This window comes from Uloborus diversus, chromosome 5, assembly GCF_026930045.1.
Source record: "Uloborus diversus isolate 005 chromosome 5, Udiv.v.3.1, whole genome shotgun sequence".
Lineage (NCBI taxonomy): Eukaryota > Metazoa > Arthropoda > Arachnida > Araneae > Uloboridae > Uloborus > Uloborus diversus.
The window spans coordinates 110,370,731-110,392,444 of NC_072735.1; the positions used below are offsets into that span (position 1 = coordinate 110,370,731).

Below are 21,714 nucleotides of genomic sequence, written 5' to 3' on the forward strand. Positions count from 1 at the left end.
TATCCTTTATTTTTTTTTCTATTTGATTTTACTTTCAACGATTCCCCATATTTGACAGCTTCAGGTATTTTACTTGTTTTGTTTAACCCGACATTGAGAAACGTAAAATTGAGGTTTCACCGTACTCATGACCCCTGGCCCCATAGGAAGCTGCTGATTACGCTTACAACGCATGTCTTGATTATTTAAAACTATGTAAGGTTATCTATTTATTTATATTGGGTTGGTAGGGGAAGTGGGTCACTGAGGTTAATGGATTACCCGCCTATAACTGTGTGCTTATTTACCAAAATCGATCTTAACCAGTGTATTATGTTAATTCAACAATGCTTTACTTATAAAAGCAGAATGTGTGCCTACAGACCTTCAATAAATTTACACGTTATTGTTTTGTTTTGTTTATAATTTTCTAACAAACAGATTTAACTATCAGAAAATATCACATGTATGGTTGCATTAATAAAAGATATTTCATGCTAAAAATTTATTCATTTTATCAAGTAAGACACATTTACTCTTTTTTTCCTAGACAAGCTGCTTTAAAATTCAAATAAAAGGTGGGTGGCCCACTTATTCCGTTGTATGAGGTAAGTGAGATACCCATCTGTTTTGTTAACGAAACATGATCGGCAAGAATTTTTAAAGCATTATTTTGCAAAATAATGAACTTTTATTTACTTATAAAGTCTAAGATAAAATAACTGAATCACTTTATTTATTTTTTATTTTTGTTTCAAAACATTTGTATAAGGCTCCAAAAACAGTTTGATCTGAAAAGGAGTCCCACATACCTCACTCACTTGTCTTGGTGGTCTATTACTGTGGAGATGGTATATAGCTTCTAGAAACGAATGGTCACTAATTTATGCTTGCTTTGAATTAAGGAAGTGCCAATACGAATGATAAACAAAAAGGACTGAGGATCTTAATTTTTATTTCTTTTCTAATCGATCATGTTCGAAAAGTTTATCTTTAGCCAATGACTTTTTATTTTTATACCAGAAGATAGAGGACAGTGAACAAAGCGCCTTCGCCTCTGAGCAAACACAGTAAATATTTACAACACAATACAACAATATTTTCATAAAGTATTACAGTGCTGGCCAATATTATTAGACTAAAGACTGTTTAAAGCAAATTATTGTTACATAACTATAGACACTTAACGAACAGTGAAATAATTATCTAATATTTAGTATGCATTTCCTTGTTCTTGATGAGCATTTTAAGTCTTTTGCATACTTTTCACAAGGTTTACACTATTTCTTAACACTTTTTAAAAAAAGAGGTAAAATATTGTTTATACTCACTATTATATATACTCTCATACACATACTCACTAATTACCGAAAACTAACTTTAAATATAATAGAACACAGTAACGAAAATAACTAGTGAACTGATTAAGCTGATTGATGTTCCTGGTAGTTAGATAAACAAAAAACATAAACAAAGCAGACAGTGCTGCCACCTGCCAACATTAAATTATGCTAAATAACGTAATGATCTGTGTACAGTACAGGGGCGGCATTTCAACATTTCATTTGGGGGGTCGAGTTTTTTAAATAGGAATTTTCTCAGTGTGGAATAAAATGCGAGTACATTTTTTTTAAGTAAGGTCATTAAAGAAATTCAAATTTTAATATCCACACTTTTAATTTATTTTATAGTCAGCTATAACAGAAAAGATCTTGATACTACCGTTTCTAAAGTACATTTTTAATGCACGATTTTTGGAATCCAGAAGAAAAGGAAATCTTGGTACTATATTCCGTCAATATCCAGCGCATGCTCTTGGCAGTATAGCTGAAGATGAAAGTCTCGCTTGTCCCATCATGCACCAAAAAAAAAAAAAAAAATCTCTAACCTTCTGAGACACGAAAATGATCATTCACAGTTAGCTGAGTTGATTGGAATCGGTGAAAAAATAATTGAAGCTACAAAGTCATGTTAGAAAACGCATCTTTAAAATTTTCTCTTTAAAAAAAACCATGCAAGTTTAAAATTTGTGCTCTAGTCTTCATTTTTCATCACTGAAGTACACTGGCTCTTCGCAAAACAATTCTTTTTGCTTCGTTCAACAACTTTTACGTGTAACTGAAATATTTTATTTATCTTGTTCAATAACCTGCACATATAATATTGAACTTAGATTTATCACTAAATCTTGTGTTAATTTCATAACTGAATGAATCTATTATTTGATACAAAATATTGAGTCAATCATTTGACTTTGCATCATCATGTGGATTTTTGTCACTTTTTTATTTATTTATTTTTTAATATGTCCAATGAATCCAAATTAACAAGAAGCTCTTAATAGGAGCTCGATCAAGAGTTCTAGCTTTAACTTTTGAAGACCATTTTGTACCTCATCCAGCAAAAGTATTTGTTGATGCACGAATATTTTTCAAAAATAGCGTGTCTTTTGTAAGAAGTTTCCATGAAAGTATACTATGTATTGAACTGCTAAATATGCTTCTTAACAGGAGGAATCAATGTTCACTCACTAATTGAACGTATATTTAAAATATGAGCGCAACAATGAACTCAAAATACCAAGAAACTTCTCGTAAAAATCGGGCCAGTCACACTGCACTGCCCTTTCACATTAGAAGCAGAAGCATCATCTTAACACTGCACTTACAAGTATGAGGCATATAAACCATATGAGGAAATTTCTTCTTTAGTTGAAACAAATTTATCCTCCATCTATTTTTTTATTATGAAAGTTCTGGAAATGATTCATGAATTTCAAAGTTTTTATCCAAATAGCGAAAAACACTTGCTCGTGGCTGGACAGGTCTCGAGTTTCATCAACTTTTACTAAAGATCATCTGCAGATTTTTTTTTTTTTTTAACTTCCTATTGCATATGATCACTGATTTGCGCGTTAGGTAAATTGAATTTCCTGATTTCTTAATATTCTGCGCAAAATATTTGGGGGTGCAAACGCCCCCTCTTGCTCCCCCTATTTGCCGCCCCTGGTACAGTATGTAGTATGTACTGTACTTTAACAGTAAAATAAATAGTATTTTAGTACAAATAGTGAACAAAAACAAAAAAAAAAAAAATAAATAAATAAAAACTCTTCAGTCTAATAATTTCGCCAGCACTGTATATAAGAGAAGGAAATAGCACCTATGGCACCGGTAGGAATCGTATCCACGACTTTCGGCATACAAAGCGGAGCTTGCTACCACACAGCCACGGAGGCCCCCAAGACTTCTAATTTGTAGTTAAAATCATACATTGACTTGAATGTCTCAGTGCCGTTCATATTATTTCATCAAAATAAGAATCAAAAGTCATCTCAAAAGATGAAACACGAGTTTCTTCACGTGCATTCTCCTATGCCGCCCGAAACGCGTGATGCAATTTTAATCGGTTATTGGATCTCTTTCCCGTCCATTCACACATACATAATGTAAAAACTAATAAATTAATGAGGATGCATTTAGCGTTCTAAAACTCACAATATATGCAATTGTATATATATAAAAAAAACTGTTACCCTCTTTATTTTTCCTGTTGTGAATGTGGGAGTGATAACTGTGCGCACTCTTTTCCAATCTTCTCCTGTGAGGGAAGAAACCATTTTGTCGAAAAGTGGATCCCCAATTTGGAAACTCTAAAGAAAAGAAGGTGTCTGTCATTTTATTTTTAATTGGATGTGAATGATTAGTAACATATAACTAGAAATTCTGCACAAAACTGAACGAGCCTACTTTCCCGTATACCAACATCGGCTTTCTCACATCTGGTCTATATTCTCTTTGTTGGTTATTAATGCAAATTATGTCAAACATTCCTCTTACCCATTTACACTTGATTTCTAAAAACATAATATGAATCTCTCATCTGATAATATAGATACATAAAAAATAAATAAACTGAAAAATAAAGTAGTAACACCTTTCAAACAATGCAGTCTATAAATTTTTTTTCGGGAAATTTTTTTTAATGATTTTCAAAAAGGAAAAGATAATAATATAGAAAAAATACTTAAAAAAAATAATTTTAAAATTATATATATATATATATATATATATATATATATATATATATATATATATATATATATATATATCGTTTGTTGTATCGTTTGTTGTATCTTTTACTTAAAAATAAAACGTCTGAGGTTTACCCCGTTGCCAAAAATTAAAAAAAAGTCTACGTCAGGAAACAAAAATAAATAAGTAATAAAAGGTCCATTTAAATAACTAATTTTCGTCAAAACATTTTGCATAGATCCTTCTTTCTGAGCACTTTGAATCCCCGGTGGCGAAAGTAAAATTTATTAATGGCAACTTTAGATTCAAAATAAAAAAATAAATCATCTCAACAGTCATTATTTCCCTGTACAAACCGGAACTTCTTCGGAGCAGGAGTTGTAGAGTCGGAGCCGGCTGATTTTGGGATACAGGAGTCGGAGGCCCTAAAATTTTAAGAATCGGAAACAGACTCCACAGTACTCGTAAAAACATTTCTGCTTTGAATGTATTTCATTTTGATTCAGTCATTTTTATCTCTAACTTGAGTCACTGTTAACTTAACGAATTATGGTCCTCTGATTTCATTAATAACTTTTCTTCTATTTCTTGAAACCAAAAATATAGAGTAGATTCAGAATCTGCACATTTCTTTTTAAATTTTTTGTGCCAAAAAGAGTTTCGTTGCATAGTCGTAAATGCTAAAAGTTTTTAAATTGTTCAAAATATACTCTTAAACTAGCTTAGTGAGAAAAATCTTTTCCATGCATAATCTTCATCACGAGCTTTTTCAAAAAAAGTTTGCATGTAGCAATTCCGCCTTTTTTTAAGTACGGGATCTATACTGACCTTCAGTTTCCCTGTAGGCGCTAATGTTAAGAATCACTGTTCAAAAATTAACGAAAAATTGTTCAAACCAAAAAGATGTTTTCTATGCATGTTCCAACAAGAGCTTTTTCCAACAAAGTTTGTTTGAAGCAAATCTACCTTTAACTATAGGATGTATATTTGCCTTAAATTTCCCCGTAAGCGCTATCATTCAGTTTTTTCAACCTCTTTAAAATTGTACAAAAAATTGTTTAAATTCAAAATCTTTTATACGCATATTCTTCACAAAAGCATAAATTAAATCATAGACTTTTGGTTGAAGCTACATTATTTCCCTCCCAATTTTGGCAGTGACTAAAATATGCGTGATCACGTGACATGAACGTTGCAGTTTAAATCAATCGGCAAGGAAAGACGAGAGATACATGCTAGAGTAATTCCCGCTCACCCTCACAACTTTTAGAACAGATGTAGGTTTTTGTGACTCATTTGTGTGCTGTCGACTACCCTCACTTGTTGTGTTTTGTCCTTTCATTACAATGGATTAAATAGATACTTACTCTTCGTTGTGTAAAAGTTGCAAAGTCTTTAACCATTATGTTCTTCAGCAAAGCTGGTTCTGCAACTGATATAACGGGCCGAGTTCCTTCGAAATGCCTAAATACGGGAAACAAATATTTATAGAGTAAGACAGTGTCATTTCAGGGGAATGAAGAAACGAGAAAATGGTCAACAATGAACACTACCTGCTGGAGTTTAGGGTTAATCCACTGAAGTTAGGGATACAATTTCAAGTATCAAAATACCACCAAACAGGCAATGACTTCGTTCAAATGTAGAAGCAATTTTCACCCGTCGTACCTTGACGGGCGACTTTCTAGTATTTTAATATTACCGGTATAACAACTTTTACCGACCTGCAGAAAATGACGTCTTAAGCGGGATAACATATGAAATGGAAAATATCCGAAGGACGTGCAGTTGGCTTCGAAGACGAAACGTAAGGCTTACCTCTTCGCATTTAACTCCTTGCGTTTCTGGAATAAACCTCTCATCCTCTCGGAAATATTCGAATACCATCATTGATGTTACTTGAGGAAGATTATTAGATTGTGCTTTAACGAATCCGGCCTCCATAGTGTGTTTAAAAGGATTTTTGAATTTCCAAAAAATAAAAATATCAGCGCGATTAAAATGTCCGTAGCGGAAACAAGGGATCTTCGGCGGAAGGTTGCTCGCATTAGTGCCTTGTGACGTAAGCTCGTGACGTTTCAGAAAACCGCACTTTTGCGCGTGGATTTTTAAAAATTCATTAAAAATCAATCACGGTGTTTTAAAATTCGGCGATGGTGAATTTTTTAGTTTTGAGGATCAATTAACAATATCCAATAGTCAAAATATGAACATTTAATAGGTTGCAACTTCCGTATTAATATTGTATTTTCTACTTTGGCTGGCCATTTCTCGAAGTGGCCAGGAATTCTCGGCCAAAGCCCGAAATGATTATGGTAATTTTAGATTGACAGGTAGACGACACATCTGTCGCTTTCAATGTGACAACGTGGCATGCAAGGGGTAAAAACTGTAAAAGAGGGTGCCCCAGGGCCGCCGAGAGTCAAATCGAGCCCTCTGTCAGTTTCGTCACCTGGCCCGCTTCCCCCCCCCCCCTAAAACCAGTCAAATCGGTTCCCTAGTTTCCGACTAAGCTGACATGATGGCATCTCGTCGGGCTTGGAGGGTCCTGCCAATAGTTATTCAAAACTTCGACCTCGTTTTTCTTCCCGTTAGTTCTTTAACTGAGCTATGAGTATGTATTTCTCGTATCTATACTTCTATATATGAATACTTTCAGTTGAACTTATATGCGATAGCTAATAAGGATCATTCAAGTATTGTGTAAGCATTATTGGGTCACTTTGTAACTCCCCCTCCCTCTTGTGAGAAAAAATAAACATACGCTATAACCCCTTTCGCTTTTGCTTGCATAAGATTTTATTACATTCTGTACGTCACAGGATGCTCTTTCCCTGCGTTTTTTATCGTTGCACTGAGCTGCTTCGTTATTTAATGCTTACCTCAGAACTTTTGTGACCCCTCTCCTCTTGTCAGAGAAAATAAGCAGCCCTTGGTCTCCCCTTTCTGCTTGCATAATACTTGACAGGTCCCAGCTGAAGTTTAGCCTAAGGTCGTGATTCTCAACATTTCAGTCTTTGTGACATAAATTTTAAATATAATTTTCGTCCCTAAACAAACTTTTTGGCAAATACGGAAATTACTGTGTGCTCCCCTTCCTCAGAATTCTATTTAATATCCCTCTACCATCACCCTTACCTCCATAACGGCAGATGGATGATCATTAGTTTCTATTTCTTCTAGAAACTTCTCAAAAATGTCTACAAAACCACATCTTAGAGAAAATATTCAAGTCAAAATCAAGTATGACTAAAAAATAGCTATAAAGTAGTGATAAGAATCCAAATATAGCAACTTAATGGTCGGCAACACAAGTTTTGGCAGTGACTTATTACAAGAATGATATAGACTTGTTTCCATTTAGGAATTAATAAATGTATTCATATGCTAAATACTCCAGATTGCTTTCTCTTCCGAAATATTAATTCATAAAAATACGAACTGTATTACAAAGGAAAAAACAATACTAGGAGTAAATTAAAATCAATATAATGACACGTATGTATGAAATATTAATGATGACATTTTGCACGGGATTTTCGACAAAAGCGGCATTAAAGAAATGTCTTTAAATAATATTAACAAAACTTTTTTTTTCTTTATATTTGTTTTAAGGAGCCCTTATCATTGAGGCTTTGCAAAATAATTTAATAAAACATTTTTTAAGCAACATTTTTTGGTACAATGTGATCCACTGTTTTTAACCCGAGAGAGATCGCGCGGGGCACACAGTCACCCCATTCATATCCAAACTACTGTAGCAGGGTAAATATTTATCTGTAGTTAATCACCCTCTCAGTATCCTCCTACCTAACAGTCCCCTTGGTAGCTGAAGAGTTATTTTTACTTTTCTTTTCTTTCTGCGAGCGAAACAATTACTTTTTAGAACTCACGTGTTAAAGGAGTAACTAACTCCTCCCACGTGACTCTTACTGCTTCGAAATTTCTCATTCTAGGCAGCGTAGTTTTGCGTTTTGTAGCTCTCTTTTTGCATTTATATTGCTTTACGCTCTGAATACTGGCGTGCAAACGCAAACTTGCAGATTATGAAAAGATAGAAAATGATGATTTATAGAAAATTTTAGATAAAACTGATTGGGGTAACTCGGTCACCCCGCGCGATCTCTTTTGTCACTGTCAGGTGCGCGATCTCTCTCGGGTTAAAATTAGGTCCATGAAGCAGAAAAGACTGAGAATCGTCCTTAATTCAAAGGCGCGCATTTTACACAACGCATTTATTTAAAACTAGCGGTACCCGCACGGCTTTGTCCGTAACAGAAAAATTAAAAGGTCTTTTGGTTCGCCTGTATATTTACAAATAATGTATGGTGAATTTTCTCGCCAATTGGCTTGTACCCATGTTACGGTTCCACGTTATGATAATTTCGTATCTCGCCAATTGGCTTGTGCCCATGTTGCGGTTCCACGTTATGATAATTTCATAATTTACTCGTCCATCTTATGATGATTTTGTTCTTAAAATTAAAATAGAAAAAGAACCGCATCGAATTTTCGAAAAATCTCTTCGAGGTGCACACCCTCATGCTACAAACTAACTTTGTGCCAAATTTCATGAAAATCGGGCGAACGGTCTAGGCGCTATGCGCGTCAGAGATCCTGACAGACAGAGATCCGGACAGAGAGAGAGAGAGATCCTGACTGACAGAGAGACTTTCAGCTTTATTATTAGTAAAGATATAAGTAATTCGTTCATTTGAAGGAAACAAATGTAATCTTCTTTACGCTATCACGTGGTTACATCATGTCCTGTCACTGAATAATATCTATAATGGCTTTAATACAAAAAATAAGCTCATTTTTAACACAGAGGTATCTTTTACATTTGAACTCGTTTCTGAAACAACTGTACTTAAAAAATGAAACAACACACAGAAGTACTTATTTTCAAATGCTGCATTTATAACAATGTAATACAAGCTGCTCTTAATTTCTCTCTTCGTACTCTGGCCGATCGTCCATAGCCACTTCGCGAAATGGCCGGCCAAAGCCCGAAATGAAGAAAATTGGCTGGTAAGTTTTCAGCAGTGTTGGCCAGTTCGCGAATTGGATAGCCAATTCGCGAACTGGCCAATTTCGGGCTTTGGCCGTAACATATATAAAGAAGAATGCATCTGAAATGCAACTGCACAATCAGTAAAACTATAATCCGGTAGCTTGCTCGGAAAATCGCAAGCACACACTAGTCAACAGAAATTACGGAATGTTCGGTGATATTTATTAGAGAATAATATAGCACTATTTTATTATTACCCGAAATGTGTTTTAGTAAAACAAAATTAGAACCTTTTGTAGTTTTCTTCAAATAAAGTACCGAAAAGTTGTAAGAAAAAAGAAAAAGTTTTATTATAAGATGATATCGGAAATTTATTTCATACACGTGTTTTGGGGTTACAAGAAACTTATTTTTTTCAATGTAGAAATGTTATGAGCTTACAACGCTGTGAAAGTGATGAAAGAAGGTCAAGTGAATGCATGAACATTTGTTTCTCTGTTATGAGTTTATTAATTCTGAAAGTCATACATATTTTAATCTAGAAAGTCGCCCGTCAAGGTATGATGTGTGAAAATTTCCTCTACATTTGAACGAAGCCATTGCCTGTTTGATAATATTTTGATAGTTGAAATGGTAACCCTCACTCCAGTTAATTAACCCTAAACTCCGGTCGGACCATTTTTTCGTTTCTTCATCCCCCTGAAATGACACTGTCTTACCAGTAAAACAGTTAAGTTATTGGATCGAGTTCAGCCTTGTCACGATAAAGCCTTTCCCTGCATGTTAAACATTACCAAAACATATTATCAAATTATCATGCCGTGACTCGAGTTTCATTGTTGAAACACGCTTGTTACTCGATAACAATTTTTTTAACAAATAAAAATACTTTAATTCTAATTCTTTGTGATCGTTTTAGTTATACAGCCGGAGCCTGGTATAGCGAATAAGGGATATAACAATCACCCCGGTTTTAGCGACCCTTTTAAATGGTCCCAACTGTGAGCCCTCTTCCGTTAATGTATTTTGAAACGCTTGTAACGATCACAAAACGGTAGAGAAACTGCTATAACGATCCAAAATGTTCAAACATTTTTGGCTTTTCACAGCATTTGTCCCAGCTACTTTTCTTACCAATTCTTTCATAGGCAAACACCATCTGCAGAAATAGTTACATCTTTTATTCATAGAATAGCTTGATACAAACCATTCTTCACTAATGTTAAATTAGGCTAAATTAAGTACCGTGGCTAAATTACGCAAGTCAATTTTTTCTTCTGTAGGGCATTAAATTTAATTTATACTGAAATTCGAATGCAGCCCAACTCTCAATTTGCTAGGAATTTTCCTTTACGAAATTTACTATAGTTTTTTATCTGACTGAATTTTAATTCTAAGTGAGCTGTTTGCTTTGGCCGATTTTTTTACGACAGAAACTAGATAACCAAGTCGTAGAGATGTTGACTGAAAACTCAACAAAATGAACATGTAATGCAAAAAGTTTGCAGCTAAAAATAACATTTATAGTCCCATATTGTGGATAAATAAAATGATACATTATATAGTTTGTTTATTAAAATAGACATATACACTAGATAATACTAATGTTTTATTTTCGTTAATCATAATTACTAAAAGAAATATTGTGTAATAAAGACATTCATCATAGACCTTTTAAAAATATTATCGTCATAATTAGTGAACTTACCCATATATTCGTCCATATTTCTTATATCTTTCATATTCAACATCTTGGGCTGGCTGAAAAAATGGACACCAAAATTATTTCATGATTGAAGATTGAGTTTTACCTTTTAAAAATCCCACAGCAAGCCTTACTTATGAACAGTGTTTAGGCTCAGGGGGAATGCCGTTTCTCGAAATAGTTGGTTTAACATTGTAAAATAATGCAAATTTAATGTAAATTGGTTTCAAAGCACCTTAAAAAAATGTCATATTTTTAAATTCAAGCAGGCTAAGTAATCAAAACTGGTCTTTTTTTAGGCGTAACAAACATCTGTCAACCATGACATCTACTCTAGAAAACATCACATGACTTCCTTTTACTCCAATTTAATGTCATTTCCTCATTATTGGCAATTTTAATGTGATTCAATTGTTTACTCTCTAAATATCACCAACAGTGGCAAATTTGAAACCAGATTTAAAAAAAAAATTTACGCCAAATTTGTCGCCAAGTTGGCGACCAAAAGACTGGCGATATATCGCCAAGTGTCCGACAAATTATAACACAACTTGAGTTTGCGTTGAAATTAACAATGATTTCCCCCGAAAAAGGGGCAAAAGACCCCTTTAGAAGCACCCAAATGCAACCAAAAGGGGAGGTGCACATCTAGACCCCCACTAGGAGTCTACGTACCAAATTTCAACTTTCTAGGACATACCGTTTTTGAGTTATGCGAGATACATACGCACATACATACGTAAATACGGACGTAACGAGAAAATTCGTTGTAATTAACTCGTGGGTCGTCAAAATTGATGTTTCGGGTGTCTTTACGTTCCTAGGCATATTTCCACGTGTGGTCGGGTCGAAAAAAAAAAAAAAAAAAAAAAAAAACTCAACATTCATTTGGGGGTGAGAAAAATGGAAATTAAGGCCGATTTTTGAGTGAAATTTTTTTCGCGAATACAATACTTCCTTTTTTGTAAAAGGAAGTAAAAAAGAATAACGTTCCCTCTGATATTTCTCTCCAACTGCAATTCCTCTTTATGATGTGCGATGAATAATAACGAAAGTCATGGCACACCAAAAAAAAAAAAAAAAATCGCTCTCCTGCGGGGAAACGAGCTGACGTGTGCATCACATGACTTCCTTTTACTCCAATTTAACGTCATTTTCTCATTATTGGCAGTTTTAATGTGATTCAATAGTTTACTCTCTAAATATCACCAACAGTGGCCAAATTAAAACCAGATTAATTTTTTTTTAAATCTCCAAATTTGTCGCCAAGGCGACCAAAAGAGTGGCGATATATCGCCAAGTGTCCGCCAAATTATAACACTACTTGAGTTTACATCGAAATTAACAATGATTCCCCCCCCCCCCCAAAAAAAGGGGCAAGATACCCCCTTTGGGGCATCCGAATGCAACCAAAAAGAGAGGTGCACAACTAGACCCCACTAGAAGTCTAAGTACCAAATTTCAACTTTCTAGGACATTCCGTTCTTGAGTTATGCGACATACATACACACATACGTGCATACATACGTACATACAGACGTCACGAGAAAACTCGTTGTAATTAACTCGGGGATCGTCAAAATGGATATTTCGGGTGTCTGTTCGTTCCTAGGCATATATCCACATGTGGTCGGGTTGAAAAATAAACTGAACATTCATTCAGGGGTGAGTAAAATGGAAATTAATGTCGATTTTTGAGTGAAATTTTTTTCGCGAATACAATACTTCCTTTTTTGCAAAAGGAAGTAAAAAGTGATTATAAGAGTGTGTAGAATAAAAATTCTTGGGAATCAGAATTGTTAAAGAAACAGAATGCTATACACGTGGAATCTACAGATCTCTCTTATAATATGGAGATATAGTGAAGGAATTTTAAACCCTTCTTTGAATAAATTAATTATTCCAGGTTTTTTCTTCCTTTTACAAAAAAGGAAGTATTGTATACACGAAAAAATTTTTATTCCAAAATCGGCCTTAATTTCCATTTTGCTCACCCCCAAATGAATGTTGAGTTTTTTTTCTCGACCCGACCGCACGTACATATGTACCACAGAACGTATAGACACCCGAAATATCCATTTTGAAGTTTCCCGAGTTAATCAAAACGAGTTTCCTCGTGACGTCTGTATGTACGTAAGTATGTGCGTATGTGTGTATGTATGTCGCGTAACTCAAGAACGGTATGTCCTAGAAAGTTGAAATTTTGTACCTAGACTCTCCTAGTGGGGTCTAGTTGTGCACCTTTTTTTTTTGGTTGCATTCGGGTGTTTCTAAAGGGGTCTTTTGCACCTTTTTGGGGGGAATTCATTGTTAATTTCGATGCAAACTCAAGTGGTGTTATAATTTGGCGGACACTTGGCGATATATCGCCAGTCTTTTGGTCACCAAGCTTTGTCGCCAACTTGGCAACAAATTTGGCGAGTTTTTTTTTAAATATTTTTTTTTAAATCTGGTTTCAATGTGGCCATTGTTTGTGATATTTAAAGAGTTAGAGAGAGAATCCCATTAAAATTGCAATAATAGGGAAATAACATTAAAGTGGTGTAAAAGAAAGTCATGTGATGCACACATCAGCTCGTTTTCCTCCATTAAAAAGTACTTCGTGTTTCAAATTAAATAAAAGTTGAATAAAAAAAAATCCAAATTTAAGGCTTTTTCTGACTTTAAAATCGGATTAATTCTTTTGCTTTTTACTCATTCGCCAGCTTACTAAGAATCTTTCACTAAGTCAACTGAGTCAAAAACAAATTTAGAAGCTCACTTGTTACGCCCGTATTCACTTGATAATTCGACTTCCGCAGATTAAAGCTTTTATTAGTTGAAAGAGAGCTTCGCGGCGCGGCGGTCGAATCGCCTGATGAAGAACGTATCGAGATCTAGAATCCTGCTTTCATTGCGTTCTACACGTAGACTAGATGAAAACAAAGAAATACGACATTTGGCGAACGCAATCAAGTGTTCGACTTGGACGAGAACGAATTGATGTAAAGTAGACGGTGAATGCAAATATTGTTGGATAACCTTTTTTACTCCCTCCCCCCCTCAAAAAATAGGTGGATTTGTGACAAACCTTCTGACAGTCCATCTTTTCCGTGTACGGAGTATAATGGTGTAGCGGAAACCGCAGCTCTTGAAAGGTATCATTCAAGGAATTTGTCGTAAAAGATTCATACCTCATGTTTGAAACATAACTTAAAAGTAATAATAATAACAATAATCGTGAGAAACGGAATGTATATTCTAATACCAATCAAATCAAGGAAATGCATCAATCATATTTTCTTTATTTATGTTGATTGACTGTACTGTGCAACATAAATAAATAAAATAAAGTAAAATCGAAAAAGTAAACGATTCCCAATAATGTAGAGCACACATCGCGCCAAAATGCACGAAAATGTTTGGAACTGATTGCGTTATCAAAGAAAATAAAAGTGTTGATACTGTTTTACTGTGATCCGTATGTTATTTTCTTACCCATTGTTTCAGAGCGCAAAAATGGAGAAAAGTTTTATCTTGATGCTTTGCAGGTGGGAAGCTGATTGCAAAGAAGAAAAGTTTTTTTTTTTTTTTTCAATTTCTCGGTCGGTATGCGCCTGTTGTTTGATACGCGCGAGCGAGATTGACGGATACTGAGATAAGTCTCCCCAGTCACCAAGGTCAGTTTAATTGATACGTTTTCAGAGAAAGAGAGAGAGAGAGAGAAAATTCATTCTAAACCAAACATATGAGCTAAAAATTAGAAGTTAGTCACAATTGAACACATACAATATTTATTAATGTGACTAGCCTGCGTGCCCGGCGTTGCACGGGCTACTTAAAAAATGAAAGAGCTGTTCAATTGATGTTTTTGTATTATTCTGACATCAGTTTCTAAAGCGCTAAGGAGTAAATAATTATGCGTAATGCAAGGTTTGCAAAACACCAGTAGAGCATATTTTTGGCAAAAACCTCTTTAACGTTAATCATATTTATCAATAATAGAAGTTATGAGTATTTTCAATTAGCACAAAAGATGAAAATATATGCATTCTCAACTATAATATGTGCTCACTTTAAACTGAATTAAATCTGATAGAATATATCTGAAATATTTATGTACAATTACAATCAGCTTTTTACATAAAATGACACTCACTTTTTTGTTGATTACGAGAAACTAAAGCACCAAGACTTATTAAATACCAATAAGCATTAATTTAATATCAAGCCATCTGATTCCAATTAAGCTTTAGTTAAAATCCTGAAAAACAATCTTTTTTGTTCAACTCTGTTTCACTTAAAGAAATCCAAACAATCTTAATTTAACGTGTTCTTTTAACGATACAAACTGTATTGCAAAAATCGAAACAGGAAGGAAAAAGAGATTTATTACAATTCGAAAACTCACCCATGTGACGGAAAAAAGTCCAACAAAATAAACATAATTAGTCACACATCCTAAATGTACCCAAATATGAGGCCGGTGAATGATAAACTTACACTTCAATCAATTAACATTACTAAAGAAACATTTTTCATATGCTGAAAAGAGTTAAGAACGTTGAATGTGAAAAAAAAGAAAGGACAGACGATAAATGTCCGAATAGAGCAACCAATTTTAAACTAATTAAAAATAAATTCTAGATGGAAACGTTGTTTTAAGATTTGGACAGCAGCCAAAAAAATCTCTTTTGACACAATTATTAGAATTTTATTTGCTCACCCATATGCAAAATGGCAACAGGAAAGAAATAAAAATTCCTGAATAGCGTTATGTTAATTAACGTTTTAATTAATATCTCCGCTAATTAAAGTCGTACAATTATGAGATTGGTCCTATTGTTTTCTTTGGAAAATTTCGAATTGATCGGTATCTCGTTTGACTGCCGATGCGCAGTGGTTCTCGAGAAGATCGATCTTCAGACAGACAGACAGACAGACGGACGCGAACAGATTTTAATATTATAGTGGATAATAATTATCATAGAAAAAGAGTTCTTAGAAAAATAACTCCTAGATTACAAAATGAGTTGAAAATGGTTTTTATACTTTCGTTAATGTACAATCTATTGAAATTATTCTCTTCTCTTAAACTTCATATACAATTTGTGACTTTGGAAATGACTGTTGTTGCCATCACTCGATGTGTAATATGGGAATGAAGTGTCCTTGCCGAGACCTATTGAACAAAAAGAAAAAAAAAAGGAAATGTTCAAATCGGACTACTCACTCAAAAGGTATCAGGTCAGGCAGACAGTCCAACCGACCGACAACCACGCATTTCCCCCATCTCAAAACTCTACTTTCCAATTTTTAATTTTTTTTTGATATTTGTTTCTTAATTTTGACTTTTTTGGTTTGTTTTCAGCGATGTTTTAAAGATGTATTTAGCCTTTTCTCAGGTTTTCCCATCTTTTTCTCATTTTTACGTGACAGTAGGCTAAAAAAAGGCACGCGTAAGTGTATGCATTCAGACATAAAGTAAAGTTCAACGAAAAGCACAAACGTGTGTGTATGAGCTTCGTGCAATGTTACGAAATGAAAAAAGTATAGGCACACGGTGGGTAATGTTTTAATAGTAACAAACAAAACATGGTTGTTTGAACTAGAAATTTTACAGAGCAGTAAATAGAATGTAATGGAATATAAGTCATTAACTATCTGTTAAATATCTAATGAAAATGACATAAATACTAAAAGAAAATTTTTAGCTTAACTTCAACAAATTTAATTTTCTCATTTACCGATTGAGTAGTCATAAAAAAATGGTGTATAAGAGTGAATACCTTTGTAAATGCTCTCAGGAGAGATCCAAAGAAAGGGATAGGCTTATCGTAGATGACTCCTCTTTCTTTCCAGTAATTGTGTCTCCTCGTAGATAGCCTGTAAGATAAAAGTAAAACGTACAATAAACAAAATGATTAAAAGAATTTGTCGAGCCTTTATTCCTAGAAAACATAGAAGCATCCTTGAAGTTTGTCTCATAAAAGGTAACCTCGGCGATAATATCCTTTAAGATATTCTTTCTTAAACTGACGCTATTTGCATAGTGTTTCTCAAAACTAAAAGAAGTTTTTAAAAGTATAGGGTCAATTAGGGTAAAACTAAACAGAATTTCAATGTTTTAACTTTAGATACTTCCCTTTATTTTGGATAAAGGGAAATATAAAATTTGTTCATTGTGTTCCACTACACTCTCTGAGAGTAACTGTATAAAACTTTTTACTTTATGACTGGTTTTTAGCAAATGATACATGGGCGCCCATATGTGAAATTGTAAGGGGGGGGGGGGCTCAGATATTTTAACCATGGTTTAACAGGATATTTTCCCCATGGAGGCAGATTTCAGGACAGATTAGAGTCATTAAAATTTGACATTTTTAATTACTTATTCATTAATGCCTGGAGATGAAATATTTTTATATTTTTGCAAAGAAAAAAGTACTAAAAGCAAGAAGAAAGTTCTAATTTCTAAGGGGGGGGGGGCTCGAGCCCCCCCTTGCCCCCCTATATGGGCGCCCTGAAAATGATATCATGTTTCCTTTCACCTCAATGACTAGAGGGAAAATGGAAACACTCCATTCATTTCCCTCATGCGTTTGATTTAGGTAGGTAATCGCAGTATAAACAATCAGTTTACAAAATGTTTTACACGAACAATACACAATCTGTTGGTCGTAGATCGAAAGCAACATCATTTAAGAAGGAAAATTCGCGGGAAAGTTTAACTGTTCTCTGAATTGATGCAAAATGCACAAAAAGGCGTAATTTACATCAAAATTTAACCATCCAAAAAAAAGTAGAAGAATGAAAAACTCCGTTAATTTCGTCTACCCCAAAGTATGAGATTTATGGGGTATATGAAAGCACATAAACTTCACATTAAAAACAACTGAGAAGCTGAAATCCATGACTAACTGTTCTTAGTAACTTTCCTCATTACAGGTAAAACGAGTTAAAACCAGTTGCTTCGCGTTTGTAGACCTGCAGGCAGAAAATGTAAGATTACTAAAAGTTCTTTTTCACGGTATCATCTTCAAACACTAATGACGCCTACACAATCGTTTGCAAACACGTGAGACTCTCAGAATCTTTTCTCTATATTACCCAGTCTTCACTCAAAAACAGTTTAGCTTCGCGGGAAAATTTACCACATGTGTGATAATGGAGTTTGTTTCCATGGACCTCATGTTTCTTTTTATCCCAACTGACAGTACTTTTCTTACACGGCAGGCAAAAAAAAAAAAAATAATAATAATTTGAATTTTGTCATCTTGAATTCAAATTATGTTTTTCGCAATCACGAGTGTGTGTGTGTATATGTAAGCGTGTGTTTGTGTGTGGGGGGTATGTGTGTGTAGGCATTTGTGTTTGTGTCTGTGTGCAGGCATGAGTGTGTGGGTAGTTGTGTGTATGTGTGTATGGGGGGTATGTGTGTGTAGGCATATGTGTTTGTGTCTGTGTGCAGGCATGAGTGTGTGGATAGTTGTATGTATGTGAGCGTGTAGGTGTGTGTGTGTATGTGTTTGTGTATTTGTGTAGGTGTATGTATATAGGTGTATATATGTATATGTGTGTAGGTGCGTGTATGTATGCGTGTAAGTGTAGGATATTGACGAAACCTGGAGACGGTTTTCGCTAGAGGTGCAGCATCGTGAGAAGCCCGCCGACGGTGATGGTGCGGAGGGTGGCGGTGGGAAAAATCAAAGGAACGTCAAAAACAGTCAAATGAAAGCAATAAGCAATCGTGATTGCTCAGAAAAAAAAAAGTGCATGGGTACGAAAATTAATATCTTTTAAATTAAATGGTGCACCCATTTTAACTCATTAACGCTTTAATTACTGGACATTTGCTCCGTATAATCAAATATACTTCGTGGTTATGGCTTATGGTGATTATAGGTTACGGGGCTGAAGTTTAGCACTGAAAACAGGACAAGGGGTCATTGTTTTAAGCTATTTAAATCTGAGGCTAACATGGATATTAGGAAAAATTTTATTACAGCAGGGTAGTGGAACCTTGGAACAGCTTACCGGAAGCGGTGGTAATGAGCAAGGGAGTAGATAGTTTTAAGAGGGCCATCGATCTTCACTGGAGATTGTAAATTGACTAGGACCAGTCTAGCTGGGCCCAGAGCCTGTTGCTGGTCGTCACTTTTGTATTTGTATTTGTATATCTAGAGCCATATGGGGTTAGAGAAATGGGATTTTCTAACTTCAAGTTCAATCGAAAGTGAGATATTAAAGGGTTTTTAGTTTTGTAGATATTTCATTCAGTTTCACAGGAATTTCTAAAAGTTAGAGGCCCTTCTTACTTAAAATAGGATATTTACAACTTCACGTTATAGCCAGGGGATCCACGAGCTAAAAATTTTGGGAGGAGCGGAAACCTTCAATTAGCCGAATGAAACTCCGGATTTTCCGAATGATAAAACTCGAGTACAGCATCTTGGCCCAGACCGGCGCTGTCGTGCTATAGATGATGATGACAGCATCATTATCAATTTTTTTTTAAACTACAATTTTGCAATACTGTCCTCAAAGTTTCCAAATTGCCAGTGTTTGCCGAATGAGGAAATATGCCGGGATAGGTCACAGTGACCTTTCACGACCTCCCATCGGCGCGCCCCTGGTTATAGCTTATTTTAGCGTATCGATCAGTAATAACCAATAGCTTTTCTCTCCCCCCCCATACAGAAAAGGATTTATTCTCCAGCAATCACTATGGTATGAGTAAAATATTCAGACATATTTTGAAGGAATTCTGTTTAGGATTTGTTTTTCTTTTTAGAAGAATATTTAAATATCGAGAAATAAGAAAGGCCAAAAAAAAAAAAAGACTTTTAGAGCTGGATTGAGTAGGAATGTATGTAAAATGCAGTAAATTGTTTTAATGCTCAACAAAAAAGCACGTATTTATTCAAAAAAAAAAAAACTTTTTTTGCAGTCATGTCCCTATAAAACTGTTTTTTATCCTTTTGTTAACAAAAAAAAAAAAAAAGAAATATCAAAAAAAAAAAAAAAAAAAAACTGAAGCATGAAAAGAAAAATAATAATAAATAATAGTTCTAGCTTACCAATAGAGCAAAAATAATGTAGTTAATCCTAAGATAAATGGGGCGAGGATTGGCCCGAGCAAAAGTTGAGTTACTTCCATGTTTCTGATGGCACCAATCCGTTTACTAAGCAAGGAAGAGACGATTAGGAAGCTTTTTAAACAAGTAAAAGGTATTTCAAGGGAATATTGACATCTAGGAGAGTTGCTCTTATCATTTGAAAAGATAAACTGCAGCTCAAATTTACAGCCTTATCCGCAATATCATTTCTATTATGGTTTTCATAGCACTGTGTTCGAAGCGGTTAGATAAATACGTCACTTTTGCGATAAAAATTCAAGCAACAAACAATTGTTTCACCACAGTTTTTTAACTGTTGCTTTTAATTACCTGTTATTTTTCCACGATACGGATTCGAGATAAGTGATTAATCAAATTTTCTATCTCATCATTTTACAAAATCAGTAAAGAAAAATATATAGATATTAGACACACGTTCTGAAAACAAATGCGAGCAACTCGAAACGAAAAATGCGTTGAAGTCTTACGTGAGGTTTGGCTACACCTCTGAGGTCTACACAGGGTGATCAAAAAATGTAAAAATAAAAAATCTAGTGTCAAAAAAAAAAAAACACTAACGATGCCAGAGTTTTCTCCTGGAGGGGATTTTTAGATCACAACAGTCCTTCAATGTACATAGATTATTATGCTAGGATTATAAATATAGCTTGGGAGAATATAGCTAGGATTGTAATTATAGCTTTCGTTTTCTTATAGTGATTTAAGTATTAGATCATACATTGATAATATACGTACGTACATATATATATATATATATATATATATATATATATATATATATATATATATATAATTCATTCTATGGTATTTTCTGTGCTGATATTCAAAAAATACTGATTTGTGAAGCTTCACTCAAAATTTTCCAATGTTCAGTATTTTTGTATTTAAATGTCTCTTCTTTTTCAACTGATTCCTCTTCCACTGTTTTATCTTGTTGGAATAAAAGAATCAACATCATTCAAACGCGAACAAAATTTCCAAAATTGTATTTTTATCTTGAAAGTATTTTTTTGCATGAGCAGTTTATTACTCTTCAAAGTAATGCTAAGTTCATCAATTTTTGTAAAATATTCACTTAAAAGATGGCATATTCGGTTAAAAAGTGTGTTCTGGGGGAAAAGGAGGGGGGGGAGGGGCATCATTTGTAGGCTCTAAAATTCTGGTTAGTGTCTATCCTCGAGAAACTATCCGACTTCTATATGTAAAAATGAGAAGTATTTGTTCACATCCCGTATTCTCGCATAGTATTTTGGGTATTCTATCTTTTAGTGGCTGAAATTTTGTAAGGATAATCTGCAAACTTATAACCACAAACAGTCTTAAATTTAAGAGATAAGAATTCTTTTTAAATTATACTTAGAACACGAGTAAAATGGCCTGAAAAGCATTGAAATATGCATGCAAATATGCACCAAAATTGCCTAAAGTATGTACTAAAAATTAAAAAGGTATGTAATGCTAATAATTTTAAAGAAAAGTTGTTACACGTGAATATAAATTAATCAGCCTTTCCATTTTTTCACTTTATTATTAAAGCGATAAACATAAATCATAAATGTCAGTCGAACAGAAAATGGTATGCACATTAAATTACTTTCAAAACCATAAATAAAGTATTTTTTAGTAAGTTACCGCCCTAAAGCCAGGGCTAAGGCAGAAATACTTAAAATACACTGTCAGCTCAGTTATTCCATCCGAGGACTGCAGTTTCGTGCTTTTTAGCACTCATCAACCCGGAATAGGAATCACATGAGCTGGAGGCGAAAAATCTCTTAAGGGTATCATACATTGATACCCTTAAGAGATTATCCAAGATCCCCTTAAGAGATTATCCAAGATACCCTTAAGAGAGATCCAAGAGAG

General features: G+C 34.3%; 1 protein-coding gene across 1 annotated transcript in view; it reads right to left on the bottom strand.

Annotated features, from left to right (window-relative positions):
- LOC129223078 (cytochrome P450 3A31-like) overlaps nt 1–19,915 on the bottom strand; it is a 23,443-nt gene extending 3,528 nt beyond the window's left edge. The window contains exons 1-5 of the mRNA XM_054857644.1: nt 19,792–19,915; nt 16,501–16,597; nt 10,736–10,788; nt 5,381–5,477; nt 3,515–3,631 (exon numbers count right to left, since the gene is read on the bottom strand). Coding sequence (XP_054713619.1) covers nt 3,515–3,631; nt 5,381–5,477; nt 10,736–10,788; nt 16,501–16,597; nt 19,792–19,871 — 444 coding nt within the window. The 5' untranslated portion in view covers nt 19,872–19,915. The remainder of the gene's footprint in view (nt 1–3,514; nt 3,632–5,380; nt 5,478–10,735; nt 10,789–16,500; nt 16,598–19,791) is intronic.
- Between the last annotated feature and the right edge of the window lie 1,799 nt (nt 19,916–21,714).